The sequence below is a fragment of the Populus trichocarpa genome, chromosome 13 (assembly GCF_000002775.5).
Source record: "Populus trichocarpa isolate Nisqually-1 chromosome 13, P.trichocarpa_v4.1, whole genome shotgun sequence".
Lineage (NCBI taxonomy): Eukaryota > Viridiplantae > Streptophyta > Magnoliopsida > Malpighiales > Salicaceae > Populus > Populus trichocarpa.
The window spans coordinates 6919992-6947506 of NC_037297.2; the positions used below are offsets into that span (position 1 = coordinate 6919992).

At 32.1% G+C, this 27515-nt stretch overlaps 2 protein-coding genes across 3 annotated transcripts; one reads left to right on the forward strand and one right to left on the reverse strand.

Annotated features, from left to right (window-relative positions):
- Positions 1-27515, forward strand: LOC7493911 (THO complex subunit 7A). 2 transcript variants are annotated; one of them, XM_052446586.1, is made up of 3 exons: positions 1-181; positions 384-974; positions 27221-27515. In XM_052446586.1, the coding sequence occupies exons 2-3, from the start codon at positions 384-386 to the stop codon at positions 27350-27352; spliced, it is 723 nt and encodes a 240-aa protein (XP_052302546.1). In that variant the 5' UTR covers positions 1-181; the 3' UTR covers positions 27353-27515. The 2 variants fall into 2 exon arrangements, with proteins under 2 accessions (XP_052302546.1, XP_002319257.4); XM_002319221.4 differs by lacking the exon at positions 27221-27515 and adding an exon at positions 1827-2070 and having other exon boundaries at positions 4-181.
- On the reverse strand, positions 9152-10869 carry LOC18104186 (bark storage protein A). Its single transcript, XM_006375932.3, is given in 6 exon segments — positions 9152-9458; positions 9557-9733; positions 9818-9909; positions 9912-10002; positions 10257-10415; positions 10520-10869. Coding segments are annotated over 6 exon segments (978 nt in total). The 5' UTR covers positions 10808-10869; the 3' UTR covers positions 9152-9287.

A 27515-nucleotide genomic window follows, 5' to 3' on the forward strand; every position in this document is an offset into this window, starting at 1 on the left:
TCTACACACTTGAGAAATAAGGGTCTTTGATACGGCGAATACTCTGCCTCTCTTTTCGCTTCTCTCTCACACTCACACAGCTCTCCAGCTCATCGAAAAGCTCTTGCCATATCTGACCGCCGGAAAAAAATCAGTCCTCCCCCGGTGGCCACCGCAGCAGCTATCGGCGTTTCCTAATTAGGTTTGTCTCCCTTTGATTGTCATTTTCACATATCTGGTTAGGGTTTACTGATGTTTCGAAACTAATTTCAAATTCCTTTTTTAGGTTAATTCAATCGATTATTCATTCTGTATACTTTATCGCATCATTCTAATTAGCTATCAATTAAAATAAAAACTCTTAGAATGAAATAACAGTAATGAACTATCATGGATTTTATTAGATGTTGAAAGGAAGAAAGATTTCTGGAAGAGGGGAAACAGTAGCGGCGAACTACGCATTCGGACCGCTCGAAGATGATGTAATTATAAAACATAGGCTACTCACCCGCACCACCACTACAAGGGGTGAACCCCCGCTGAAGAAACTTCAGAAGAAGTTTGCTTCGTATGTTTCCGAGATCGAGAAGGATGAGGATAATTACAATGACTGTGTCAAACTTTCTAAAGCTTTTTTACAGGAATTGTCTACTTTCGAGATTCCATTACTCAAGAGCAAAGCTGTTATTGATTCTAATGTAAGAGAGAAGGAGAATTTTAATGAGTTGAAGGATGACATAAATAGGCAGATTTTGCAGGCACAGGCTGATATTGAAGATTTAAAGAAGCAGCTTGAGGAGAGCAAAATTGAAAGGCAGCATAAGGAGGAATGTGAGGCGATAAGGAAATTGATCGCCACGCAGCCTCCAAGGTCACTTATGCAGAAGGTGATAACGGATTTGGAGAAAGAAATTGCTGCTTTGGAGGCAGAAAATACAGCCAGTTCTAGGTTACTGGAACTTCGAAAGAAACAATTCGTTCTCTTGTTGCATGTGGTATGTGGCAATTTCCATAAATTTGTCATTCTTGTTTCTTATTGATTGAAAATTTGGTGAAAGGTTCATTTATTTTACATCAATTCAGTTTTTTTCTACTCCATTTGTTTTCAAGATTCTTTTTTTCCAGCAATGTATTTCATCTCAGATTGTGTAATCTAGGCTTCCTATTCATAACAAGTTTGTGCTGTGGTGGATCCCCATTCTTAATTCCTTCCCTTTTCACATAGGAAAACTTATATGAACCTTGGACTTGCCCTGGAAACACGAAATCTTGTTAATTACAGGATTATCAAGCGCTGTTTGTGGCAGTTAACCATGAGTGCAATAGTGTCATGTCAATAATAAAAGTTGAATTTGTATTGAGAGGAAACGATTCTAGAAAGTGACTCAAGTGCCATGGTTTGAGCTTTGGGTTCTACCTTGTTGTGGAAGAGCATGATGCAAATTAACATCGAAGAGGAAAGAGGAGGAAGAAGTTATCAATTGAAGCTTTTAAATTATATAATATGCCTATTTGACAACATTTTCCATTATTACATATGTGTGCACTTTTACTTTGTTACTTTCAACCTGTGTCGTATGGAGACAGAAAACTTGTATCGTCAGTTTAACCTTGGGTTTTAAGCGCAGTTTCAGTTGCCAATCCATGTCTTTTCAATGCGTTGTTCGTGCATCTGTGTTATCTAATTGATAAATGTTTCTTCGCATATTTTGGTCAATCAGGCAATGAAGTAATAGAGTGCTTCTAAATTCTGTTGCTGCTTTCTTGATCACTTGCCGCATTAGATTGAATGCAAATGTCCAGTGTACTCATTTATTTTCCTCATCTTTTGTTTAACATTTCCACAGGTGGATGAGTTACAGAACACTATAGAGGAAGATGAGAAGAATTTGATTGAGGAGATGAGAGTGGCAACAGAAGAGCAGAAGAACGGAATGGAGGATACTGGTGGGGTCTCGGAAGCCATGGCTGTTGATTAGGAGTGACATGTTCCATGAGAGAACTCGTGTTTAGTGAATGTACTATTGAAATTTTTTAGCTGAGCCTCTTCTTCTTAAGATTTATTCTATTTGAGCATGTGCACTTTCAAAAGTTTTGCAGTCGAGTTCTGTAGTCTAAATCTATTTAGTCATGGAAAATGATTTACAAACAATTTTATTAAAATAAGACTCCACGCAAACCTATACAATAGGTAATAATTGGTAAATGAGATGATAACATTATAGGTCTCTGTACTTTGAGAATTTTTATAATTGAGGGTATCAAAATTTATTCTTTTTCAAACATACATGAGCGAAAGGGAAATTTGAAGATCAGTAATAAAATCTTGAATTATGATTTGTGATTGGATCGTATTAGATAGAATTTCATGTTGCCTTTTCTTTTCCTTTTATTGTGTTGTTTTTACTTGTGTCAGTGGTACCAGAGTCTAACAATTTTAAGGTATTGCTTGTTATGTATTGAAATCCCAAATTATTTTGTTTATTGTGAACTACTAAATAACCAGCTGGAAGAGGCCATAAAGCATAATATTTTAAGATAGCAATCAGATGTTAAGAAGGCTTTCAAATAATTCCAAACAATTATTTTTTGAATTTTGCAATATTTTTGTATTTTTTTTATTTAATTTAAAACCATTTTCTCTTAATTTTATTTAGGATGTGTTTTTTTTTATTTTCTTGGGTTTCCTTGTTAGTTTAGTTAAGTTTTAAGTTTATTTAGAGAGTAGTAAACTTGCAACAATGTTAGACGGTCTGAACATAAAACATTCAATAATAAAATTAGAGTTTTTATATTAATTTTTTTTCAGTATAATTTTATGTTATTGTGCTTACTCTATTTTTTATGTTGTTTTTGTCTGTATTAACGGGTAGTAGAGCTAATTGAGAGATCTATGAGACTAGTGCCAATTAAAAATTCCACTTTAAAAATTCCACGCGTCAGCAATACTTTGCTTCTATGTTCCTAAAAACTTCAGTATACAGTCAACTATTTATATAAGTTAATAATAGTCGGCATATTGAGTCGGCATGTGTAAATTCTGTCAATAAATGTACTATTATAAGTGAAATATTGACGATTTACAACTTCTCTCTAAGGATTATATCAAACGCTGCAAAAACATCAACAAGATGTATCACAAGGCCACACCTTTCTCTTGTATACTGTTCATCATCTTCTTAAAAACACTACTAGCAAATAAAAAACATAAACATTTTGCATCAAAATTCAATATAAATGAGCTTTTCATATCGAATCACGAAAACCCAAATTTATAATCCAAAATATCCCTAAAACTTAAGATTTTAAAACCCAATTTGAGCTTTTGCCGAAATGATTCTATGCATAAGGCATCGATGAACTGAACACAGGCATCATCATGGTTGAAACTTGAATTAAAGAAGTGGGTTGTGTTCAATCTATGAAAAAGAGTGGGATGCCACCTTTAACTCTTGTGAACATCTTCTACTTGCATCATTAACATCTTGAGACTTATGATCTCCAACATCGAACACTAATCCGGATGTTTTTTTAATCTCAACGTCTTGCCCTCTCTCCCACATGAACATTAGTTCAAGATTAGTGGTGGCCATGGATTCAAGGCCAAAAAAAGACCTTGGTTCCTCGCTAGCTAAGTCAGACATAAAATTATATAAAAAAGACAAAGCTCCTTCTAATCTCTCTCTCTTTCGAGTGTGAAATGTATTGTGGAGATTTGGCATAGAGTTTTTAGAGAGGTGGGTTTCGGAAGGGTGTTGAAAACTGGAAAAATTAATATGTGAGTTTTTCAAAGAGGAGATCTGGTGTGAGATCCCTATGACTTGTGATGCCAAGGAAGCTCTTTGAGTACGGTGTTGATTCTCTGCACCTCAAACCGATCAAATTATTCTTTTTTTCTTACTCTCTTTTTGTTTACGTCCATCTGTCAGTGCAGATGAAAGAACTAACATTGAATAGATTTGCAGGCTGCAACAATGGAGGTTTAGGAACTACCCCAATGGAATTATTTCAAAGGTGAGTTGATTACTGGTTTTGCTTTTTACGCGTGTTTTCCTTCTTATCTCGGATCCCTATCATCGTTGCTTTGGACAGGATCCAAGGTGTGTGTGTTCTTGAATGAGATCTTTTATCGGCACCAGACATTAATCACCAGTGATTTTTACTAGAAAAAATCAATTAGATTAGTAGAATTAAAAAAAATTACTAATTATATAAGAGATAAACTTTGGCCCACAGTCCCAATGGAAGTTACGAACCTCATCACTATCTATTATTTGGGATTTTATTGCCAGGAATATCCCTGAATATTCGAAAGATTTTTTTGTAAATCTAATGTCATTCGGTGTAGTAAATACTTTTGTCGGCTTTGTAAGTAATGCATGCGCCTCTGGAAGGAAGAAAACATGTTGTGTTCTTCGACCTGGTCCCACGAAAACGATGACAGGAAGAGTGTCGCTCCTGAATTACAGTGAAAGGAAGGACGGCAAAGATGCACCACAAAAGAAAAACTAATATTCGCTCAGAATGCCAAACATTTATATATATATATATATATGGTTCTTAAACACCATGCAGGAAACGTGCTTCGTCTTTTGATGGCTTCCATTTAGCAACTCTTATCCAAAAGGCAGGCAAGTGAATGGACCCCAAAAATCCCACCACTCTCAATCTGTTCACGCGAGATTTCTCCAAAAACCCCTTAAATTTTCTGCTCTTGCAAATCACCACAGTCATTTTTATATGTATTTATATCCCTCGCCATTACCATTCCTTGAACAAGTGTTAAGCAAGGACGAAGGCATGTAAAGGCCTGGGTGTTAACTATAGTCGAGGTCAAGATTTTATCAATATTTTTTAACTAGTTTATGTAAAAATAATTTATAATTATTGATTGAGATATTAAAAATTCTGAAAATTTGCATGGAGCCTTTTGGTATGATGCTTTATCTTGGGTTAAAATTTCAGAATTTTTGAAGAAATTTGATGAAAAATCACAATTTAACCAGTTTTACGTTATTGAGTGTAGTTTTCAATCCGACCATCAGATTGAGCTGAAAGTTTATGAGGGATCTTAAAATATATTAAATAAAATCTGGTTAAAATTTTAGGATGAACAGAGCTTGGTAGTGCTAACAAAAAAAAAGGACCGTCAAATAAAAGCAAAACGACTCATTAAGGGTAAAATGATTATTTGCCATTAAAAAATAAAACAAATCAGTTTTTTCTTCCTTTTATATGTTGCCGATAGGGCAGAAGCAGAATAGGAAAAGAAAGAAAAGAAAAGGCGAGAGATAAAGAGAGAAAAGTAAGGGAAAAACATAAAAAAAAAATCCAAGAAAAAAATAAGAATAGTGAGAGAATAACCTTGTAAACTTACAAAGTCCAACTTATAAAACATTAATCTAAGAAATAATCAAGTGAAGGAAGGAGGAATTGAGAGAGAGAGAGAATTTAATTATTTTGTTTTCCAGTTAACATGAGATTGTTATTTTATCCTGGTTGAGGGGTTGTTACAATATCGATTTAGATTCGATTACAGATGAATTATATTCTACAAAACATTGAAGAATGTAACTTTAATAGTGGGTTTATTTTTACTTTCACTTCAATTTTATGTACTTTCAAATTTATTTTTTAATATTTTGGGCAGTGTATTTGAATTAAAACTTTACTGTTAACTTCCAAAATTCATGTAAATAAATTACTAAATTATATTAAAAAAATTATATATTTATTTAATAGCCCAGGCTAGAAAAATTCCTAGCTCCGCCCTTGGTGTTAAGTATATCAAAAATAACTCTAAGGCTATTTGCGTGTTTGGTGATGCCGTGTTTCTTTCAGGTGAACGTTTAGCTTCTTAGTGAAGTTCATCAGAGACTAACCTAGTCACTCCACAACCCCACCAAGGATGCAGTTATAAAAAATCCATTTTATGTCTGAAGGTTTTTCAGTACTTCCTCAAGTGGGATCAAAATATATATAAATTTTAAAATATTCAAATATATATAAATTTTAGGGATAATTATAAAAACCCTTCTATAGTTTGATCTGAATTTCACTTTTTCTCTATACTTTTATAAATTACACTTTTCATCTTATAATTTATATGTTCAATAATAGTTTACATCCTCAATAATGTATTTTATTTGAATTTTTTGTTTGATACAGGATGTAGAGTGTAATTTATGAAAAAATAGAAAGAAAGTGAAATTCAAATCAAATTATTGGAGCATTTTTGTAATTTTTCCTAAATCTTATGATATTTAAATTTCTAAAAATGGTTAGGCTCAAATTTGTTAAATTAGATCTCAACTTCATTAATGGTGGTTAGAAAAAGAAAAACTACTAGTAAATAGAGCGGGGTTTTATATAAACCAAATATATAATCCCATAACTTAGAATGATCGATATTCATTTGTGGATATTGAAAGATCAAAAAGAGTGAAAAAGATACTTGAGTATCAATATAGTATGATCTTACCTCAAGCAATTCATAAAATCAATTAATTTAATCTCTAATTAAAAAAATTATGTTAAATTTAGACTTTGTCAAATAAAGTTCTCAAAATCAAACTTTAATTATTGAAAAAGATACAAAACTTTGTGATATCTAACTAAGCAACTATGAATAAAATTTGAGAAAATATTACCTTGAATATAGACGAAGAGATAACGGGAAAATAGAGGAATAACCCAATGGGCAGGGTGCTTGATTATTAACATGGTTTTGGTTAGATTTTGGGTTAAATACTAATTATTAACCAAAAAACTAAATCACAACCGCATTTCACTATGAAAAAAAAATTGCACACACACAGCTTATTGTTCATTTACTGGTTATTTTTGTCATTTTTTATATTTTAGTTCCTATAGTTTTGCACAGTTTATAATTCGATTGCTAAATTCATTGTTCATTTCTTTTTAATTTCATCTCTTGAAGTTAAGTTTTCATGCACTGAAATCTATTTTAATTTTTTTATAGTAATATTCTCTTTAAATAAACTTATTAAAAAAAGATTTACATAACTATTCGATTATGCCATTATTTTCATATAAGTTTATGGTGTTATTAACAATTACTTACAAATAATTATACATTAATTACCTAATATGCATAAGTTTCTAAAATATTTACTTGTTAATCTATTTTGTTGTTTCTTGTTATAAATTTTTACATATTGTTTCTCAAATTTATAATTCTTGTATTTTTAAATAATTTAAATTAAAAATTATCAATCCATGATTTGTTTTGTTTTTTTAATCAACCTTTCTATGACGATTATGATAGTTTTTTTTAAAGAATATTTATCATTAAAAAAACATGTTTTTGTCAAGAAAAAAATAAGAGAAGGGATTTTGATTAAAGAGAAACATTTTTTTTTTGTATTATTTGAAGTCTTTAAAATATTTTCAAATATTTATTTTAATTACTTTTAGTTTTAATGCATTAAACCACATAGCTAAAAAAATATCATTTTTGTTAAAAACAAATATTATTATGAAAAAGTGAATTCAGACTAAAAATTAACATTTGTATACATAATCTAAATCATTAGTTGTCTTACAAAAATCTATTTTTATTTCAATATAATTAAATAAAAAAATTGATGAGGGTGTTGTGGCACAAGATAAAATATCTACATGCACGTCTATCTTTTACTCTTTAAAAGAAAGATTAGGTTCCCGTGATAGACTTTAATTAATATTAACAACTTTTTTTACAATATATTGATTCATATATTTGTCAATTTATTTTATTAAATGTAGTTATCAACTTTTCAATTTTCCATTAAATATTTTATAATGCAAAAAAGTGTATTCACAATGCATGCACACTATTTTTCTTGGATTCCTTGACTAGTAAAGAAACTAAATTAAAATGTTATACCTTTGTTTCATTTACTGTGATATAGAAACAGTTGCACTGTGGATTGCTATAAAACAACTGTTTTTATCCCTTATTTTTTATTGTTTTGGAAATATTATACAACTATGGCAAATGAACTTTTACTTTTCAATTACAATTATATTGTAATTTTTGTGCTTTAACGGTGTGAAACAACCCGAACCCGACATTAAAATGAATATTACAAAATAGAATTTTAGTTTATAGTTTTCAAGAATTTGAAACAATAGTGACCAAATTTAAAATTTAAAATAGCTCTTTTTGTTTTTTTATTGTTTATGGTTTTAAGTTTTATAATTTATATATAAAAAATAAGTTTAGTCTCTAAAGCTTTTAATTTTGCACATTTCAATTATAAACTTATTTATTTTTATTATATTTTAGCCTTTGGTGTTGAGAGTGAAGAGATAAAGTCATTGGAAAAAGAAGAGGAGAGAGAAATAATTTATTCGACTGCATTCCAACCACATAAAAAGTATATATTGATGTCAATGGTACCTTGGATAGAGGAGTTAATTGAAAATGATTTTTTTTTCTTTGAACATACTAGAAAAAGTAGATCGAGACTAGTAAAGCTGTTTTTATTTGGTTGGATCTCAAGTTTCTAGAATGATTAGAGAGTGCTTTAATGTTAGAAATAAGTTTATTAAGGTTTTTATCATGTTTTTATGATGTTTTCAAGAGTAAATAAGAATTTTTAAAGCTGTATAAAACTTAAACCCCACTTTTTGACCATTAAATGTGTCAGAATTTGAACTAGAAGATTATCTGCTCATTGAAATAGAACCAATAACTTGAGCTTAGATGTTTTGTTCAAGATCCATTAACAATTTTTTTTTCCTTTTTCTATTCTGTGAATAAAATTCTCTTGAAGTTGATTTATTAAAATAATATTTATGGATCCAATTAAGTCAATTTTAAGAGAATTAGAGATTTTTATGATAATATTAGCAATTTCTTTAAGAATAATTATGTATTAACTTAAAATGTATAAATTTTAAAATAATTTGCTTGTTAATATTGAATGAGAATAAAATATCTATTTTTCATATAATTTTCTTAAATTTATTATTTCTAAATTTATGTGTGTAAAAGTCATTGGTTCATATTTATTTTTTATTTTTTAATTAAAACATGAATTGATGATCATAATAAATTTTGACTTAAAAAACAACTTTTTCATTGCAAAAGTTGTTAAAGAAACCTCATTTTTCCGATTCTTGACAATGTTAAAATCATCCATCGATCATCCAATACGTTATATAATGGAGAAAGTTCATAGCATTTTTATTCGAGTTTATTTAATTTAGTAGGCCAAACACAGTTCTGCTCATTTGAGTGCAATCGGTCATCGATCTCTTTCATAGCACTCAAACGACTCAGAAGCAGATACAAAATCCCATCACTCACAAGCCAGACGTGGCGTAGGAATTGACTCAATGAACTTGGCTGCGGCAAGGAAAGCATTGTAGGAGGCCAAGTAGCTAGCAGGCGATAATCCTGGATTTGCTTCACCTGCTACATTGGAAGCACCTCGGATCACGATGAATGGCTTTTCATTTGATAAAGATGTCTGCAAATCAAATGACCAATAAATTTTAACTAGTTAGCCGAGCACATGAACTAGAGAAAACTTTTCTGAGTTCAATGAAATTATTCCTTCTTACTAACCCAAGCTACAGCAGCGCTTTCTTGATCGGCAGTTGAGACGTTAAAAACTTTGTGAAGGAAATCTCCATATGCTTTATTTTTAATGTAAGAATCAGAACTAGAGCCGTTAGTTCCAAACACAATCTTAGGCTTGGAAGGTAGGCAAACTCTATCGTAGCATTGTCTCAACTCCAAATCCTGCAAATCACAGAAATTATTCAAGCGTATGTAATACAGTGTGTCTATTGATAAAGAAGAAGGATCAAAATTAGATTGACAAACCTGAAGCACTTGAGTGGCAGCACTATACCAGGATGTGGTGCTGGGAAACCAGAAAACATCCTGCGGTGATTGTCCTTTAGAGAACAATTTTATTTATCATAGTCTACGCTAGCCAACAAGTTCTCTCCGTTCACTGGATAATTAAACTCGCCAAAGTTCAGCGTCCCTTCATCTGACCCGAATTTCTGCGCCATTGTAAAAATTAAAGCTGGTTACGTATAAGATGTGTGTGTCTTATAATTAACATACAACTTAAACCCAGAAAATTAAATTAAATTTCTTTCAAGTCATCCAAATATATAGGGTAGTTATATATTTTTTTTTCATGGAAAATGCTCCATGGTAAATTCCAGAACCAAATATTATGTCCTCGATCACCATTGTTCACAGAGTGTGTGTGTGTGTGTGTGTCTATATATATATATATATATAAAATTACCTTCCAATTCCAAGCTCCTGTGAAAGCAACAGCAAGCGGCACGGAAACATCACCTGGCACTATACTTTCTTTATCAAGGCTCCCAGCACTACCAAAGTGAATAATTCCATGAATACGGAATCTATTCAAGAGGATTTGCACAGCAATGGCAGCATTTACCTAAGTTTGGTTGCAGTTAGCAATGGACAGCAACAGTGTAATATATTGAATATTTAAATAGTGCAATGAAGAAACAAAGATTATAAAGAAACGAGGAATCTTACAGAATTTCCCCCGATCTTAACATATACAATATAACGAGCATTAAGTGTCCCAATGTGGAACCTTCTCCCCGCAATGTCAACATAAGGCGTTTCAGCATCAGGTGTGAAGAGACCAGAGTCTTGAAGGGCCTTTTCGTTGTTACCAGAAGTTAACACAAGCCCTAAACGAGTGAAATCAATTTTGCAATTGTTTGTCTCAGCAACAGGGTTTCTCAAACTCATTTGGAAGGACTGCTGAGCCAAAACCAGCAGCCCAACCACCATCACTACCAAGTTAACGCTCGACATTCTAGAGATCTGAGGCGAGAGAGACGTTGTTTAGAGCAATGCAAGTGTTTTGTGGTATTCTGGTGTTGCTCATGTGACTTTATATAGAGATCATCTAGCGAAACGGCCAATTTCTTTTTTTTTTTAATATATTGTTGACATGAAATATTAAATCTTTCATATCCATTCATTTCTTGAGGATCCTATCACCTCAAAAAAAAAAAAAAAATGTGGCAAAACTTGAAAGTGAGACGTTAAGCTAGAATTCAAGTGAAGACAAAACTTTTTAATGTAATTACTTGAAAGCCCTTCCACTACCAGAAAATCGGCGAAAACCAACGGAATTACCAGCAGAATTTTTTCATCGGTAATTTTTACCGATGGAAATAATTCCATCTCAACATCTGTCGGTATATACCGACAGAAAATATCCGTCGGCGATACGGTCAGTCTATACCGACGAAATAAGTTCGTTGGTATATACCAACCGTATCACCGACAGATTATATAGTTTTTTGGAATGTTGCAACGGTGTGATGACGTGGATTTTTTTTCAGACGCTTATACCGACGGAATGACCGAGGGATTCAAACCTGGATCTCCGTATAGTGACGTGGCACATTCACCGGTGGAATCACCGACGGGTATACCGATGGAAGGTGTCCGTCGGTGATTCCATCGGTAAAAGCCAATATATACCCTCTGCCGACACTCTCTTCCTCTATTTCTCCTTCTTCTTCCCCATCCCACCTCTCCCCTCCCAAACTGCAGCTAACCACCCATCCCAACTCTCCCCCTCTTCTCAACACAAGCACTCAAGTTTCTTATACTTTCGTACGTGGTCACAACATCCGTTCTTGTGGATTTTATCATTTTTTGTAAGTAAATATATCCTTTTTAGTTTTAACATTTAATTGTGAATTTTATTACTTTTTTAGTATATGTATTTTGTTAACGTATGTACTTGTTTGATTGTTATTTGTCAAAGAAACTTGTATTAAGAATGTATAATTTTGTAGTTGTTATAGTTTGTTTTAGATTTTGTTAAATTATATTTGTTTGTAAATTGTTGAAACTTTGTTTGAATTACACCGAATTAGATGTGTTGTGATGAAATAAATAATAGTTTGTTTAACGGGTCCATTTTAATTGTTATCAATTCTATTGCGAAGTTGTGATTTCCGTAAATTTATATATGTATAAATTTGTATGGATGTTGATAGTTGATAGTTGATAATTGATAATGAATATTTAACATAAGTGTTTTTTTAGTTTGTTGGATAATGTCGGGGTAAACCAATATTTTTGTTATGTTTATTTACGCAACGTAGTTAATTAATACATGTTGTCGTCATAATTTTATAGAGGTTCGATAGAAGTCATGAATGATCATTCATGGATGTATCGGGACTCACCCCAAGGATTGCGGAGGATGGATTATTGTAACGGGGTTTAGGGTTTTATTAATTTCACAACATTTATCCCGAGGAATTTTACTGATGGCGGTATTAGGTGTCCATGCAGGAAGTGTAAAAATAAAAAGTTTCTGCATCAAGATGTTGTAACAATACATCTTCTAACTAAAGGGTTCATGGAGGATTACCTGTGTTGGTATGCACACAGATAACTATTTGTCCCTAATGAGAGCATGGTAGAAAGGGTGGTTCGGTCAACTTCTAGTGCTAGCAACATACATGAAGTTGGAAATGACAGCAGTAATCCTTACAGGAATATGGTTATAGATGCAATGAGAATGAGTGAAGGTAATGTCAGAGAATGTCCAATCGTAGAAAAAGAACCTAATGCAGATGCAGCAAGGTTTTTTGATCTATTGAAAGATTCTGACGAACCATTATGGGATGGCTACACAAACCACAAAAAATTATCGGTCATAACACATGTGTTCACCATCAAGTTAGATCACGAGTTGAGTGAGGCCGGTTATGACAAGATTATCGAATGGGCGAGAAGTATTTTACCTGAGGGGAACAGGCTGAAAGAGAACTTCTATGCTGCCAAGTCCATGATGAAACCCTTCGGTTTAGGATACCAGAAAATTGACATGTGCCCTAACTTCTGCATGTTATACTACTTTGAAAATACTGAGCTGATCGAGTGCATGACATGTGGGCATTCCCGTTACAAACCCAGAACTGGCAGCGGAAAGACTCTCGTAGCATATAAAAAACTTAGATACTTCCCAATCACACTTAAACTGCAAAGGTTATTCATGTCACCAAGGACCGCTGAGCACATAACATGACACCAATCACATCATACGGTTGATGGAGTGATGGTGCATCCTTCTAACGGCAAAGCATGGAAACACTTTAACAGTGTGCATCCCCACTTTCAGCTGAATCAAGGAACGTGCGTCTTGGGTTATGTACAGACGGATTCAACCTATTCAGGTCATTTGCTGCTCCTTATTCTTGTTGGCCGGTCATACTGATGGTTTATAACTTGCCACCGGGGATGTGTTTGAGGCCGGAGTTCATGTTTTTATCTATGGTCATACCAGGTCCAAGCAATCCGAGGCGGAATATAGATGTTTGTCTTCGACCATTGAATGATGAGTTGACGCAGTTGTGGTCCTCTGGAGCTTTGACTTATGATATCTCGAGGAAACATAATTTTGTTATGAGAGCGGCTTTGATATGGACTATCAATGATTTCCCAGCTTATGGAATGATTTCTGGTTGGAGCACACATGGAAAACTAGGATGTCCATACTGTACGGAGAATAACAAGGCATTCACGCTAACAAACGGGGGTAAAGCTTTTTTTTTTACTGTCACCGTCATATCTTGCCATCGAATCACAGGTACAGAAAGAACAAAAATGATTTCTTTGTTCGCAGAGTTGAATAGGATGTTGCACCCCCACATCTTTCTGGTGAAGAATTGCATGATGTTGTGTCAGAGTACGGTGACATTGTGTTTGGTCTCCAGTCAGGTAAGCAGAAGTTTTCTAGTTTTGGTTTGACCCATAATTGGGTGAAGCAAAGTATCTTTTGTGTGCTTCCTTATTGGAATACCAATCTTCTCCACCATAACCTTGATGTCATGCACATTGAAAAGAATGTGTTTGAGAACATTTTCAACACCGTCATGGATGTGAAGGGGAAGACAAAGGACAACATCAAGGCTAGATTGGATGTAGCGTTGTTCTGTAACCGTAAAAATATGGAGTTGGTTTGTGATGGGTCACGGGTTGCAAAACCAAGAGCAAACTTCGTGTTAGAGAAAAAAGCACAACTACTAGTCTACAAATGGCTTAAGAGTCTGCGTTTCCTCGATGGACATGCCTCGAACATATCAAGTTGGTTAATACGGAGGAATGCTGATTATTTAGAATGAAGAGTCATGACTGCCATGTGTTTATGCAAACACTCATCCCATTAGCTTTTCGTGATTTGTTGCCAAAAAGGATATGGGATGCACTCACGGAGATCAGTCATTTCTTCAGAGATATATGCTCCAGCAAGTTGAATGTTGATCACATTGAAAGGCTTGAAACGAATATTGTCGAGACAATATGCAAACTTGAGATGATATTCCCTCCATTATTTTTTGACTCAATAGAGCATCTACCCGTACATTTACCGTTTAAGGTAAAAGTTGGAGGACCAGTCCAGTACAGATGGATGTATCCATTCGAGAGGTTAGATATTACAGTTGCTATGTAATTCATAATTAAACGTTTTTTAATTTTTTTTAATTGATAATTTTTTATTAATTCTATATATGCAGGTACTTGTTCAATCTTAAAAAAAAAAAGTTAAGAACAAGGTGCATGTTGAGGCGTCAATATGTGAGGCCTATATTATTGAGGAGATCTCAACATTTATCTCATACTATTTCGAACCTCATTTGAGAACGAGGATCAATCGTGTTCCACGGCATGATGATGGTGGTGAAGTGCCTTCAAGTGGGAACTTGTCAATATTCTCCAATCCTGGACGACCCCCACCTAAAAATGCCGTAAGGGGAAGATATTTTTCTGAAATAGAGTTCAGACAAGCACACAATTATGTCCTATTTAACTGCGATGAACTGAGACCTTTTATTAAGTAAGTAGATGTTTGACTTAAACTTTGTCAAGAGTGTACTATTTATACATTGTGATACCATAAACTAATATAATTTGGAACAACCTTGCAGGCAACATCGACGATACTTACTATCCAATAACTCACAGCTGATCGAATCCCAGATCTTTCAATTACAAGATGAACAATTTGCCACGTGGTTTAGAACACATGTAAGTCCTATCACAAACTCATTATCTCTTGCAATGTAATTAACTGTACGTCAATATTACAGAATATCCGTTTATTGATTATTGTTGTATTTGATATACAAGGTTTACCAAATGAGAGGTAGTGCTGCTATTTCACTGTCTTTACTAAGCCTGGGCCCTGAAAGAAAAGTTAAGTGCTATAACATGTATTTTGTCAATGGATATGTCTTTCATACTGAAGAATACGGGCATGGAAGAAAGACGACAACGGTGTTTGTATTAAGGGATCAACTTCTAGTGAGTTTGAAGTTGACTACTACGGTAGATTAGAAGAGGTCATCGAATTGCAATATCATAGCGAGCAGAATAGAGTGTTTTTATTCAAATGCTATTGGTATGACATAACTGACAGAGGAATCAGAGTAGATCCTCACTATGGTCTCGTTGAAATCAACTTAAAAGCTAGACACCGCAACGTAAACGACGTCTTTGTTTTCGCAAAGCAACGCCAACAAGTTTATTACACATACACCCATTCCTTTAGAAATGATCGATCAAGAGTTGATTGGTTATCCGTTTTAAAAACCAAACCTAGGCAAATCCAATGCGCGCGTGCTCTGATGCACAATTACCGACGGATTTGCTGACGGACGTCGAAAAATATGGAGGGATTTTCAAAATTTTTGGTGCGAACATCAATTAAATACCGACGGCAAATTACCGACAGAATTTAATGCCAGCCTAAAAAAATATTATTCTATTTTCCGTTGGTAATTCCGTCGGAAAAATTATTGTATAAAACCCTCCCCCCCCCCCTCCATGATTCATTTTTGCTCCGCTCCTCATTTCATCTTCTCTTCTCTTCTCCTCTCTGTTTGTATTAAGTTTTTGCAAGAGTTTTTATTGTTTTTGTTGGTAGTTTTCAACATATTAAAAGGTATGTATTCTTCTTTCTTTATCTTTGTATTTTTTTACTTTTTTTTTATTTTAATTATGTTTATTTGTGTGGTGTTCTTTGTTTTGTGTATTGTTTGTGGATAAAATCTTGAAATCAACATACTATTAAGGTAACATTTTTCATTCCTAAATTTATTTTGAATTTATGTAGTGTTCTTTAGTTTTGTGTAGTGTTATTTAGTTTTTTCTTTTAATTTGTTAAATTTATTTTATTGTTTGTATTGCCATAATACCTTGAAAATTTTGTTAAATTTTAAATGTTATTGTTGAATTTACCTTTAAAATGTTAATTGAAATATATAATTAAATTTAATTGGTTTATCTTAATTTTATGATATTATTGTTTCTTATGTTTTTAATTATTTTGATTAATTTTAATTGTTATTTATGAATTTGTATTGATGTTAGTTGAAAATATATAGATGTTGAATTTCTATAAATGTTAGGTTGTATTGAGTTGATTTTGCAATATTTGTGTAATTATCAATATTTATAGGTATGAAGTATGAAAATTGTGGGTAGTCTCTAATATAGGGGAGGTGCTGATGAATATTTTTAAATAATTGAATTTAATTATTTCATTATTCATATAAATTTGTGTAGATGTGTTGAATGAAAATTTAATTATTTTATTGTTTGTATTGTAATAATTATTTGATAATTTTATTCTATTATTGATTGTTATGTTTTTTTTATTATTTCCATCAATTTTAATTGTCATTTATGCATTTCTATAGATGTTAGTTGAAAATATATAGATGTTAGGTTGTATATAAGATATTCCAATGGAGTCAATTGGGTTGTGGTTATTGTAAAGATTTGCAGGTTTGAAAATTGTGGGTAGTCTCCAGTATAGGGAAGGTGCTGCTGAATTTTTTTAAATACTCAAAGTTAATTATGTAATTATTCATATAAATTTATATAGATGCGTAGAATGAAATCTACAGCACGTTGTCAGCAGACGGTTGTAGCTAGTTCTTCTAGCAGCGAGGAGGACGTATCCTTAGGTGCTGATTACGGCGAGGAAGTTGCGCCAACTTGTGATGCTGCCTCTTCTAGCGCAGTTTCACAGCGCAGAGACGGTGTGCCTTCACAGCGGGGTCAATTCACCAGTAAGTACCAGGCACAATGGAAGGATGACCTTTCAATGTCAGTTTGTTTAGGTTTTAGTTTTTTTATATACTTATAACATAATTTATGAACAACTAATTAATATTTTATTAATTTTATTTAATTTCAGGTTCACAAACATTGAGGCTGGCCGAACAATAACATCGGCGTTTAAATCATCGATGGAGATTCCATTGTTTCAATGGAGTCAGGTTTCCAGACATCCTGAGTGGAGACCTAATATCGATGCATGGTTTCGACGATTTCAGGTAGGTGTTAACTTTTAATTTCCAGGTTATTTTTAATAAATTATTTTTATAATTTTATATCTTGTACTATTTTTATTTTAAATGAATTATTTATATACACAACATAAATTTGAGTGGGACAACGCGAACAACAATGTTGTGAGAAGGGTATGAGAGAATCACGCGGCAACTAGGTAACATCGAAAATAATATTTATTTTTGTTTTATAATTTTATGTTCTAAATTCTAATTTGTTACTATGGAAGTAGGTTGCATGATTTTTGGTACGATACCAAAAAAAAAGCAAAAAGATACGCGAGGGATAACGGTCTTGAAGGATGGAATGAGGTGGCGGTTTGGCAGGAATTCAAACCGCTATTCATCTCGAGGGATTTATGAACGGCATATATTGAGCACGTGACGTCTGAGCGGTTCACACGACGCTAACATTCTGGTGCCGACAACCAGAACCGGCAAATTCATGGTTCGGTGACCACACACACCGGTGGCTCCGTCCTGTTCAGCGCACATGCGAAGCGGATGGTAAGATTAATTTAAATGAAATATATCATTAATTAATTTGTTGTTGCTTATAAATATATTTAACTTGCAACCTTTTTTTCCTTACAGGCTACGTCTCTTAGACGTGAGCCGAGTCCAATGGATCTATTTGTAGAGATGCACGTGCGAAGTCAAGACCGCCAAAAGGGGGTGCAACAGTTCGTGGACAACCGTGCTCAGCACTTCGTGGTATGTTCGTTCAATCATTTTGTTTCGTAACTTATTATTTTCTTGAATTGAATATGATGATTTTTTTAAAAAAAATTCAGGAGACCTATAATAGCCGGTTGAGGGAGAGATATGGGGACGATCCTTCGACCTATCCGGATTTCGATCTGGATTTGTGGATGGAGGTAGGATTATTTGGTGGACCCGATAAAAATCGGGTCTACGGGCTCTCCAACACTAGGGCCAAAAACTTGCGGTCGGCCTGTAGTGTCTCAACCGTTGGGAGCTCTCCATCAGTATTGAGCACCCAGTTTGAGGAGTTCGTGGCCTTGAAACAATAATATAAACGACTCTCGATAGATTATGATCAGCTCCGTCAAATGGTCATGGAGATGAGATCAAGGATGGATGATGATACATGTGCAACCCCTTCTTGGCCACACGGTCCCGGGAACAACCAACCTCCTCCTCCTTCTCCAGCTTCTCCGTTATTCTAGTTTAATTTTGTTTTTGAAACACATTAAATTTATAATGAATATTTGGATGAATATTATTTAACATTATTTCTTTATTTTTAATGTTTAATACAATTTTATTTGGTTATTTAGTTTTTTTACTATTAATAAATAATTTTTTAAAAAATATTTTAAATATATACCGACGAATTTCCAGACGGAACCAGGCTGTCAATATTTTACCGAGAGTTACAAAACAATTACCACCCATGCCACAATTACCGCCGGATACATTCTGTCGGTGATTACCATTACTATTATCGACGGATATATTCCGTTGGTATTTGACAGAGAGTTCTGAGATATTTACCACCCATGCCACAATCACCGACAGATATTTCGTCGGTGATTACCATTGAAAAGACAGACGAAATTATTCCGTCGGTAAAGTTCTCGCGGGAAATTGTTTTTTGGCGCACTTCACCGTCTATAATACCGTCGGTGTTTGGTTTTTTATTACCGACAGAAATAGCGATGGAATGAGAAATTACCGACGATAAAATTTTTACCTACGGTCAGCGCGCCTCACACCGACGGAATGAATCCGTCGGTAAAACTGTTTAATGGTGTAGTGTTCATTATGCATGGTATGGAGCAATTATGGGTGTACTGCTCTTTCCATGATCATGCAAGATCCTAACAATCATCAAATAAGTTAAACATCTTTTTCGTCATGTTGTAACATTTTTTAGCAATAGAAGTTGATACATGTTGAAGCTAAATATAATAATTTAAAAAAAACATATTTTTATTAGCGAAAAGGACATGTAGATATGAGTTACAAATTCATAAGCTTATCCTCTCTAAATAATAATAATGAAATTTATCATTTTAGAAGGTTTATAAAGTTTTAAATAAGTCAGAAACCCTACCATAAGTAGGGATAAAAAATAAAAATATGAAATTACAAAGGAAAAAAACATAAAATCCAAACATAACCTGAAATCTAAAAATAACAAGGAAAAATCACAAAAACTATCAAAACCAGAGGTGATCTCGACGAGATTTTTGATATCTGAAGATCCGATGGTCCGTATAGCAATATAGTATTATTATATGAAAAACAACCTCTGAAAACTCCTATAAAATTTTGAGCATAATCCAACGGCCGAATAAAAAGTCTAACCCTTTTGAGCTGTTATCCTAGTCTGGTGTGATCAGACCTCTTTTTAGACCTAAACCTGTCCCATCGATCCATAAATGCATCTACTATGCCACTCGCATGATCTATCTGGGGCAAATTCTCATCTAGTTGTGGTAAACCTGCACCTAACTACTCAAAATTACCTGTTAGCTTGACTGCATCAGAAGTTTTTTGTAAAGAACTTGCTTTCAAAGCAGATATATTATCTTAGAAAAGCAAGTTGAAATCAATTATAAGGGAAGCATGTATTCTTATATTTCCCTTATAATTTGCTAAGAGGATGCTCGCCTTATAGGCAAGCCAAATCCTAAATAACAAAACTTCACCGCCAGACAATTGAAAAACATCGATGGAATATTCTTTCGGTGAGTAAACTTTATTTTTTCAGCCATTTACATTGTTGATGGACTTACCGATAGAAACACGTTGTAGAAATTATTTTTTTCAGGGATTTGCTATCCATTGGCATTTATGTTGGTAATTTGTAATGCCAACGAAACATTGGTGCCAAAAAATAAAATGCACCAACCAACTTTCATTAGTCATTGTGTCACTAAATAAATTATTGATGAAATGTTTTATCGCCTATTCCATCAGCAATATTTAGTTTTTTCCAATGAAATAGGCGACGATATTGGTGACATAATGTCCATCGCTAATTCCATCGAAAAACTTTATGATGAAATAGTACCTATATTTCTAATGGAATCATTGATGGACAAAAACATTTGTTAGTGATTCCGGTTGAAGTTTAATATATATATTTTTAGTTATGTAGTTGTTAATTTGAAAAACAAAAAAAAATCACAATAAAACCAAACACTACCAATTTTATTGAGCATCAATTTTTTTTATTTCAATATTCATTAAAAAATAATTTGACAACAATACATACATTGCTACACAGATGAAGGTGGAGGTAAGGGGGGGGGAATCCTGATTAAAAGGATTGGAATGAGGAGTGGGATAATATAAAGCCATGTATTCCCGCTACCACAATCTTTAGATTTATCGACAGAATTTTCCATTGGTATTTGTACTATCATCCCGTTGGTAATTAATTTACCAACGAAATCACCGACGGAAATGCTTTGTCTGTGAATCTTTCGTCGGTAATTTTTTGGCCGTTGGTAATAAAAAAAATATTATTACCGATGGATGTACTGACAAAAAAGGCGTGCAAAAAAAAAATTATCCACTTCATTCCATCAGTATTTCCCTCGGAAAAATACCGTATGTAATTCCGTCGGTAATTATTTAAAAATATTTTTTTTAACAAATCCATTTTACAAAACTATAAAATAATTAAATTAATATAAATCAACACTCTATAATACTCAAAACGCTTGGAAAAAAGAAGAAGAAAATCATATGAAAAAAAATCCTACAACAATATTCATACAATTATTAAGAACAAAAACAATTAAAAATAAAATAAAATAACACGAAAAAAGAAAAATATTACCTTAATGTGGTTGCAAGTGAAACTAAGAAGAGAAAAAAAAAAATTCATAAAGTATATTAATTAAAAAAAAACTAAGAAGAAGAAAGGAGAAGAATAAATACCTGAGCATGGAGGAGAAGAGAAGGAGTTGAGGAGAGAAGAGAAGAGAAAGAAATGGATATTGATGTTTTTTACATATGGGGAAGACGAAGAAGAAGAAGAAGAAGAAAAGAGCCCCGTCTGTTGTGAAATTAGGAATTCTAGGCTTTTTATTGGGCGTTTTACAGATGGATAATTAAATATTAATATTTTTAATCATTCCGTCGGTGATTCCGTAAGTAATAATTAATTTAAATTTTCAATTTAATCAAAAATTTCCAGAAACCGCCAAATATCACCGACAACTTTTAAATCCGGCGGTGATTTCGTCTATCATATTTACTTTAAAATTTTAATTTAATCAAAATTTTTCAGAAAACCGCCAAATAACACCGACGACTTTTCAATCCGTCGGTGATTTTGTCTATAAAGAACAGTAATTAACAGTGCAATTGGGAAGTGAACATTTCCAGAGCTCTCTGGAAAATACTGACAGAATTTTTTGTTGGTGATTCTTTTTGTAATTGTCATGATGAACAATGTTCATAGTTTACCAACGAATTTACCGATGGATTTTACCGATAGAATAAATTCCGTCGGTAATTTTGTTGGTAAAAATGGCACGTCATTGTTTTTTTGCTTTGTTGTAATTATTATTTTTTCCGCCGTAATTCCCTCGGTAAATATCGAGAGAGTATTTCCATCGGTAGAATTCGTCGGCAATTTACCAACAAAAATATTCTCTCGATATTTCCGTTTGTATTTATCAATTTTCTGGTAGTGTCCATCATTTTCTCTCAATTCCTTCTATTTTGTTCTTCTAATTTTGCTACTCGTTCCTCAACCTGTCATAAGACCCTTGCTTGAAATTCTAACATCGACTAACTTGGGTTAGACTATTATGTGTCTAGAGTTGAAGCAGTACAACATGATGTTATTTCTCTAGTTGATGCCATTTGCATCCTATAAACTCGATTCTTATCTGGTCTATTAATTGCTCTCTAACTTCCAACCCACAATTGAGGATTGTGAGTAGGATGCGTGGAAATGTCTCCTCCATGTTTTTCAAACATTATAGTATTATATGTTTCCTACAAAACAAAACTTAATTATAATTAAAAGAATTATAAAATTACAAGAATTTATTTATTTTTTTTAAAAAAAACTTACAATGAATGCCTTAGTTCTAGCTGCTATCCACTAATTTCTTCACCCTTTTCCCCTATCCGACACTTTTATTATATAAGTTTTCTTACATAACTCCATTGGAGAATAGGCTCAAGCCTAAACTATTGTTCCAACAAAATAAATATAAATAATTATTTGCCTAATCAACTCATTCCTAACAAAAGGATTAGTTGCTCGAGGAATGAAATACAATAAGCCAAAGTTTTAATTCGATTATTATGAGCAAAAATGGATCTAACTAGGGAAGCAAGAAAGCTAAGCTAGATATGGACACTAAATGTCAGGAACCGAGTTGTTTTGCTTGGACACATGAAAACAAGTTGATAAACTTTTGTAAATGTTCATGAAATCGAGAAGATATACATTGTCATAATAGTGCTCCAACTATTAGTGAATATCTTGAGAAACATAATACATTTATTTTTGTAACATTAATTTTGGTTTTAACATATTAAATTATGATTTAATGTTTTATACTACCTTTAATTTAGTTCAAGCCTTGAATGTTAGCATAACATAAAGGTTTAAACTTAACAAAGTACTTTTAAAACGTGAACTTAAACAAATTAATGTCTACATGCGAAATAGGGAAATGTAATAGAAATAGGGAACATAAGGTTTCTAGCTAGCTTGTAAAACTAATAGAACAATTAATGTTGTCGAATTTTTCTAGGTTACGAAGAGTTACTCTCTTGATTTTGAAAATTATAATTAAAATAAAAACTATTTGTAATTAATTAAAGGATCTATTTATTATAATTCTACTATAAATATAAGTGTTCACGAGATAATATATCACCACCTTTTTCTTTAAATTGTCAATCTTAATTCTTAGGTTCGCTTTGGTGATCTAGAGGTATATTTTCCTTGAATCTTTCAACAAATTCAAAATGGTGGAGGACAAATAATATTTCCATTGAACGCTTTGGTGATTTATTTACATTAAAGCTTCTTGTTCAATCCCATATTCCCCATATATAAATAAATTCATAATAGAAATGAAATATAATATATTATAATAATTAATTAGTTATTATATAAGCTTTTAAAACAATAAAAAAGTAAAAATATGGGTGAGAATTATAATAGAAAGAATAAAAAACAGAACATTTTTTTTAATATATAAAATGGATTTATTTTTTCAAATTTTAGAGAGAGAAAAAGTTCATCTAATAAAAAACATTTTTTGTTGATTTATTTTTGAAAACAAATCACCAAACATAGTGACCAACCAATAACTTGTCCTTAAACCAAACATGTTCTGTAAATATTTTATTAAGATTTACAGGTTAAATAATGCAAAAGAAATATTCACGTGAGTGAAACCCTAAGTTGGTATATCAATTTTATAATCTGATCATGATATAAGGATAACCTCGTCAAAAATAAACTAAATAAAATTATAAAATTCATTCATTAAATAACCTAATGTTAAAGGGTAGAATTGAAAAAAAATTAATTAAAAAGAGAAATAAAAAAAATTGAGTCAGCTTGGATTAACCCGTTATCCCTGCGACTATAGACATAAGATTGAGATAATCTTATTGGTGATACCGAGAGAGGGAAAGTGTTGCCTTTGAGATTGGGTGAAGAAATCCAAAATCAAGGACCAAACTGAAAAAATAGTTGTGAATGCAGGGTTTGAAATTGATCAAATTAAAAAAAAAGCACGAACATCAATTTCTAATAAATCTAATGTTAAATAATGAAATTGAAAAAAAAATCAATTTTAAAAATAAACTTATAAAAACAAGTTAACTCGTGTTAACCTTTTAAACCTGTGATCTTGGTTATGAGATCAGAACTAACCTCATACAAAGCAAACCCTAAAAAATAACTAATCAAAATTCTTAATCATCTAAATGTTAAGGGATAAAATATAAAAAAATACAATAAATAAATTATCCAAAACAAAATAAATAAAAATTAAAAAAATAAGGACCAAATTTGATATAAAAATTAAATAAAACTAAATGACAAGGGGTGAAATTGAAGAAAGAATCAATAATAAAAGAAATAACAATAAAAAAAAATAAGGATCGCATTAAAAACAAAAATAAATAAATTAAATAACACATTTATATTTTAAAAAAGGAAAAATAAAAAAAAGAGAGTGAAGAAAAAAAAACACATCCAAAAACGCTACCATTAACTTGCATATCATCATTAAAAAGAAAACATCAAGATATTTCCAACATTATCCCAAAAAACAGCAAGACTATGCAATTATGAATTCTTCATGTGTTTTTTTTTTTTTTTTTGTAATTTATAAATTAAGAGTTTGAAGATGTAGGTCATAGATTTTTGTACTGTGTATAACACTATCTTATCCACAATCCACGTGGTACCCATATGAACCCTTTATTCGTTTTCCATTAAATGGCTGATATATATTGTCTGAAGTAATGAACGAGAGTCTAACACCTGTTTGTTCATCGGATAATGTGACTCGTTGTTTCTCCTACACTAATAAACACACGTTTTATAAATAGTTGATGAAGACGACAGAATGGGCCTGCGCTGCCCAGCTTATCAATTATCAAGGACAGCGCCCTAAATAATTTTTTTTTAAAGTTCGCACTGTTTTAAAAAAATCAGTAAAATAATACCATTAGAATTTTTTTTTGAATAAAATAACATTATTTTGTGGTTGAGAATAACGATTTTTACAAAGTCGCAATTGAAAATAGTGATTTCTAAATAAAATTGTTAAACTTGCTATTCTCAACAAGGTTTTGGAAATCCTTTTGAAAACATTTAAAAAAAATTATTTTTTTATATTTTAAATTAATATGTTTTTAATGTTTTCAAATTATTTTGATATGTTAATGTCAAAATAATTTTTAAAAAATAAAAAAAAATATGATTTTAATGTGTTTTGGAATGAAAAACACTTTGAAAAGCAACCGCTGCCACACTTTCAAACACTCTCATATTAAACATGTTATTTTTCCAAATGTTTTTCTAAAGGAAGTAGTGTTTCATTTAAGAGTTAATTCCTAATTTTTTATACTGGAATATTTTAGACTCTTGTTTTGACCTTAATTTTTAGAAAAAACTAAAATAGATAGAGGTTATACTATGCAGAATTCATTGTACATACACTCATAAATCACTTAGTGATTTTTTTCATTTTGGTTATCAAATTATTTTCTCATTGATTATGTCTTTTTGTTGCAAAATTGATAGTGAATTGCTTCTGATTTATTAATCAATAGCAAAATTCAAAGAAAAAAGACAATAGTGAAAAATGCAAATACTGATTTCGACCAAAAAACTAGTCGACCTTAGTGTAAACGGGTTTGATAAGGGGAGCTCTATTGTGGTGTTGAAGCAGGAGATTTTTCTTAAATATACAATCTTATGTTAATGAGAATAAATTTTGATATGATTGTTGGATCGAGCTAAAATTTTGCTAGGAGATTCTAGAGGTTTTGTTTCCTATAAGGTTAAAATATCGCAGCAATCAAAGATTGGAAAGAGCTTCCGATAATACTCAATATTTTCTATATTTTCATTGTTGATTTAAGATTATTTTTTTTTGTTTATGATTCTTTTATTATTTTTCTAGGTTTGTTTAGGCCTTTTTTTCTAGTATAAATAGAGTTATTTAATTACTTGTATTTGAGGAGACTACTTGAAAAGAAAATGTTCATGAATAAAATTTTGAATTAAGGATTTTGAGTGATCCATTTTTTAGCATAATTTTATGCTCCTATGTTTGCTATCTTTCTTGTGTTACTTCTATCTATATCAGTTGGTATCAGAGCCCAACGATCCCAGGTTTTTGCTTTATATGTGTTGCAATCCCATGTTATTTTATTTATTATGTGCTACTAAATAATTGTGGCTAGAAGAGGTTGCGGAGCAAGACATGTTCAAATAAATTAAAGAGGATGAGGAGATTCCTCATATAGAGAGAAATATTCAGGAGCTGGTGATAGAAAATATGGAGAGACTAATTACAAAATTAACATTTCAACCGGAGATAATAATCATGCAGAGGAAAGTTAAATAATTATCTTATCGATTAGGATGAAAAAAAAATATCGGAGGATCATAAGAAGAGTGATCACAAATCCATAACTAGTTTTAAAAACTCATTTCAAAAGCATGAGTAAAGGAGACAATTTTTTTTTTTTTTATCAGAATGAGTATTATGAAGATTTCAATAATCTTATTTGTGATGAGGTAAATGTGGACTGAAATTGCCCACCATTGTATGATGTTTATTTTGATGATGATGATAATATTGATGATGATATCATTAATAATAACATAAATAGTAGTGATGATATCATTGATGCCCTCCTTATTGATTACTTAGAAGTTGAGTGCAAAACAAACAAGGAAGGTGCTCAAAACAATTATTGATTTAGACCATATTAATCATTTTAATTACAAGTTTATTATTATCACAAAGGTAGATGCATTCAATCGATTATTGATGTTTCGAAACTAATTTCAAATTCCTTTTTAGTTTAATTCAATCGATTATTCATTCTGTATACTTTATCGCATCATTCTTTTTAAGCGCAGTTTCAGGTGCCAATCCATGTCTTTTCAATGCGTAGTTCGTGCATCTGTGTTATCTAATTGATAAATGTTTCTTCGCATATTTTGGTCAATCAGGCAATGAAGTAATAGAGTGCTTCTAAATTCTGTTGCTGCTTGCTTGATCACTTGCCGCATTAGATTGAATGCACATGTCCAGTGTACTCATTTATTTTCCTCATCTTTTGTTTAACATTTCAACAGGTGGATGAGTTACAGAACACTATAGAGGAAGATGAGAAGAATTTGATTGAGGAGATGAGAGTGGCAACAGAAGAGCAGAAGAACGGAATGGAGGATGCTGGTGGGGTCTCGGAAGCCATGGCTGTTGATTAGGAGTGACATGTTCCATGAGAGAACTCGTGTTTAGTGAATGTACTATTGAAGTTTTTTAGCTGAGCCTCTTCTTCTTATGATTTATTCTATTTGAGCATGTGCACTTTCAAAAGTTTTGCAGTCGAGTTCTGTAGTCTAAATCTATTTAATTAGTCATGGAAAA

Bases quoted from the DNA above. Each gene is read 5' to 3' on its own strand.
- LOC7493911 (XM_052446586.1), top strand. From the start codon at position 384: ATGTTGAAAGGAAGAAAGATTTCTGGAAGAGGGGAAACAGTAGCGGCG. The intron at 975-27,220 runs GTATGTGGCAAT...ACATTTCAACAG, and splicing joins TCGTTCTCTTGTTGCATGTG to GTGGATGAGTTACAGAACAC.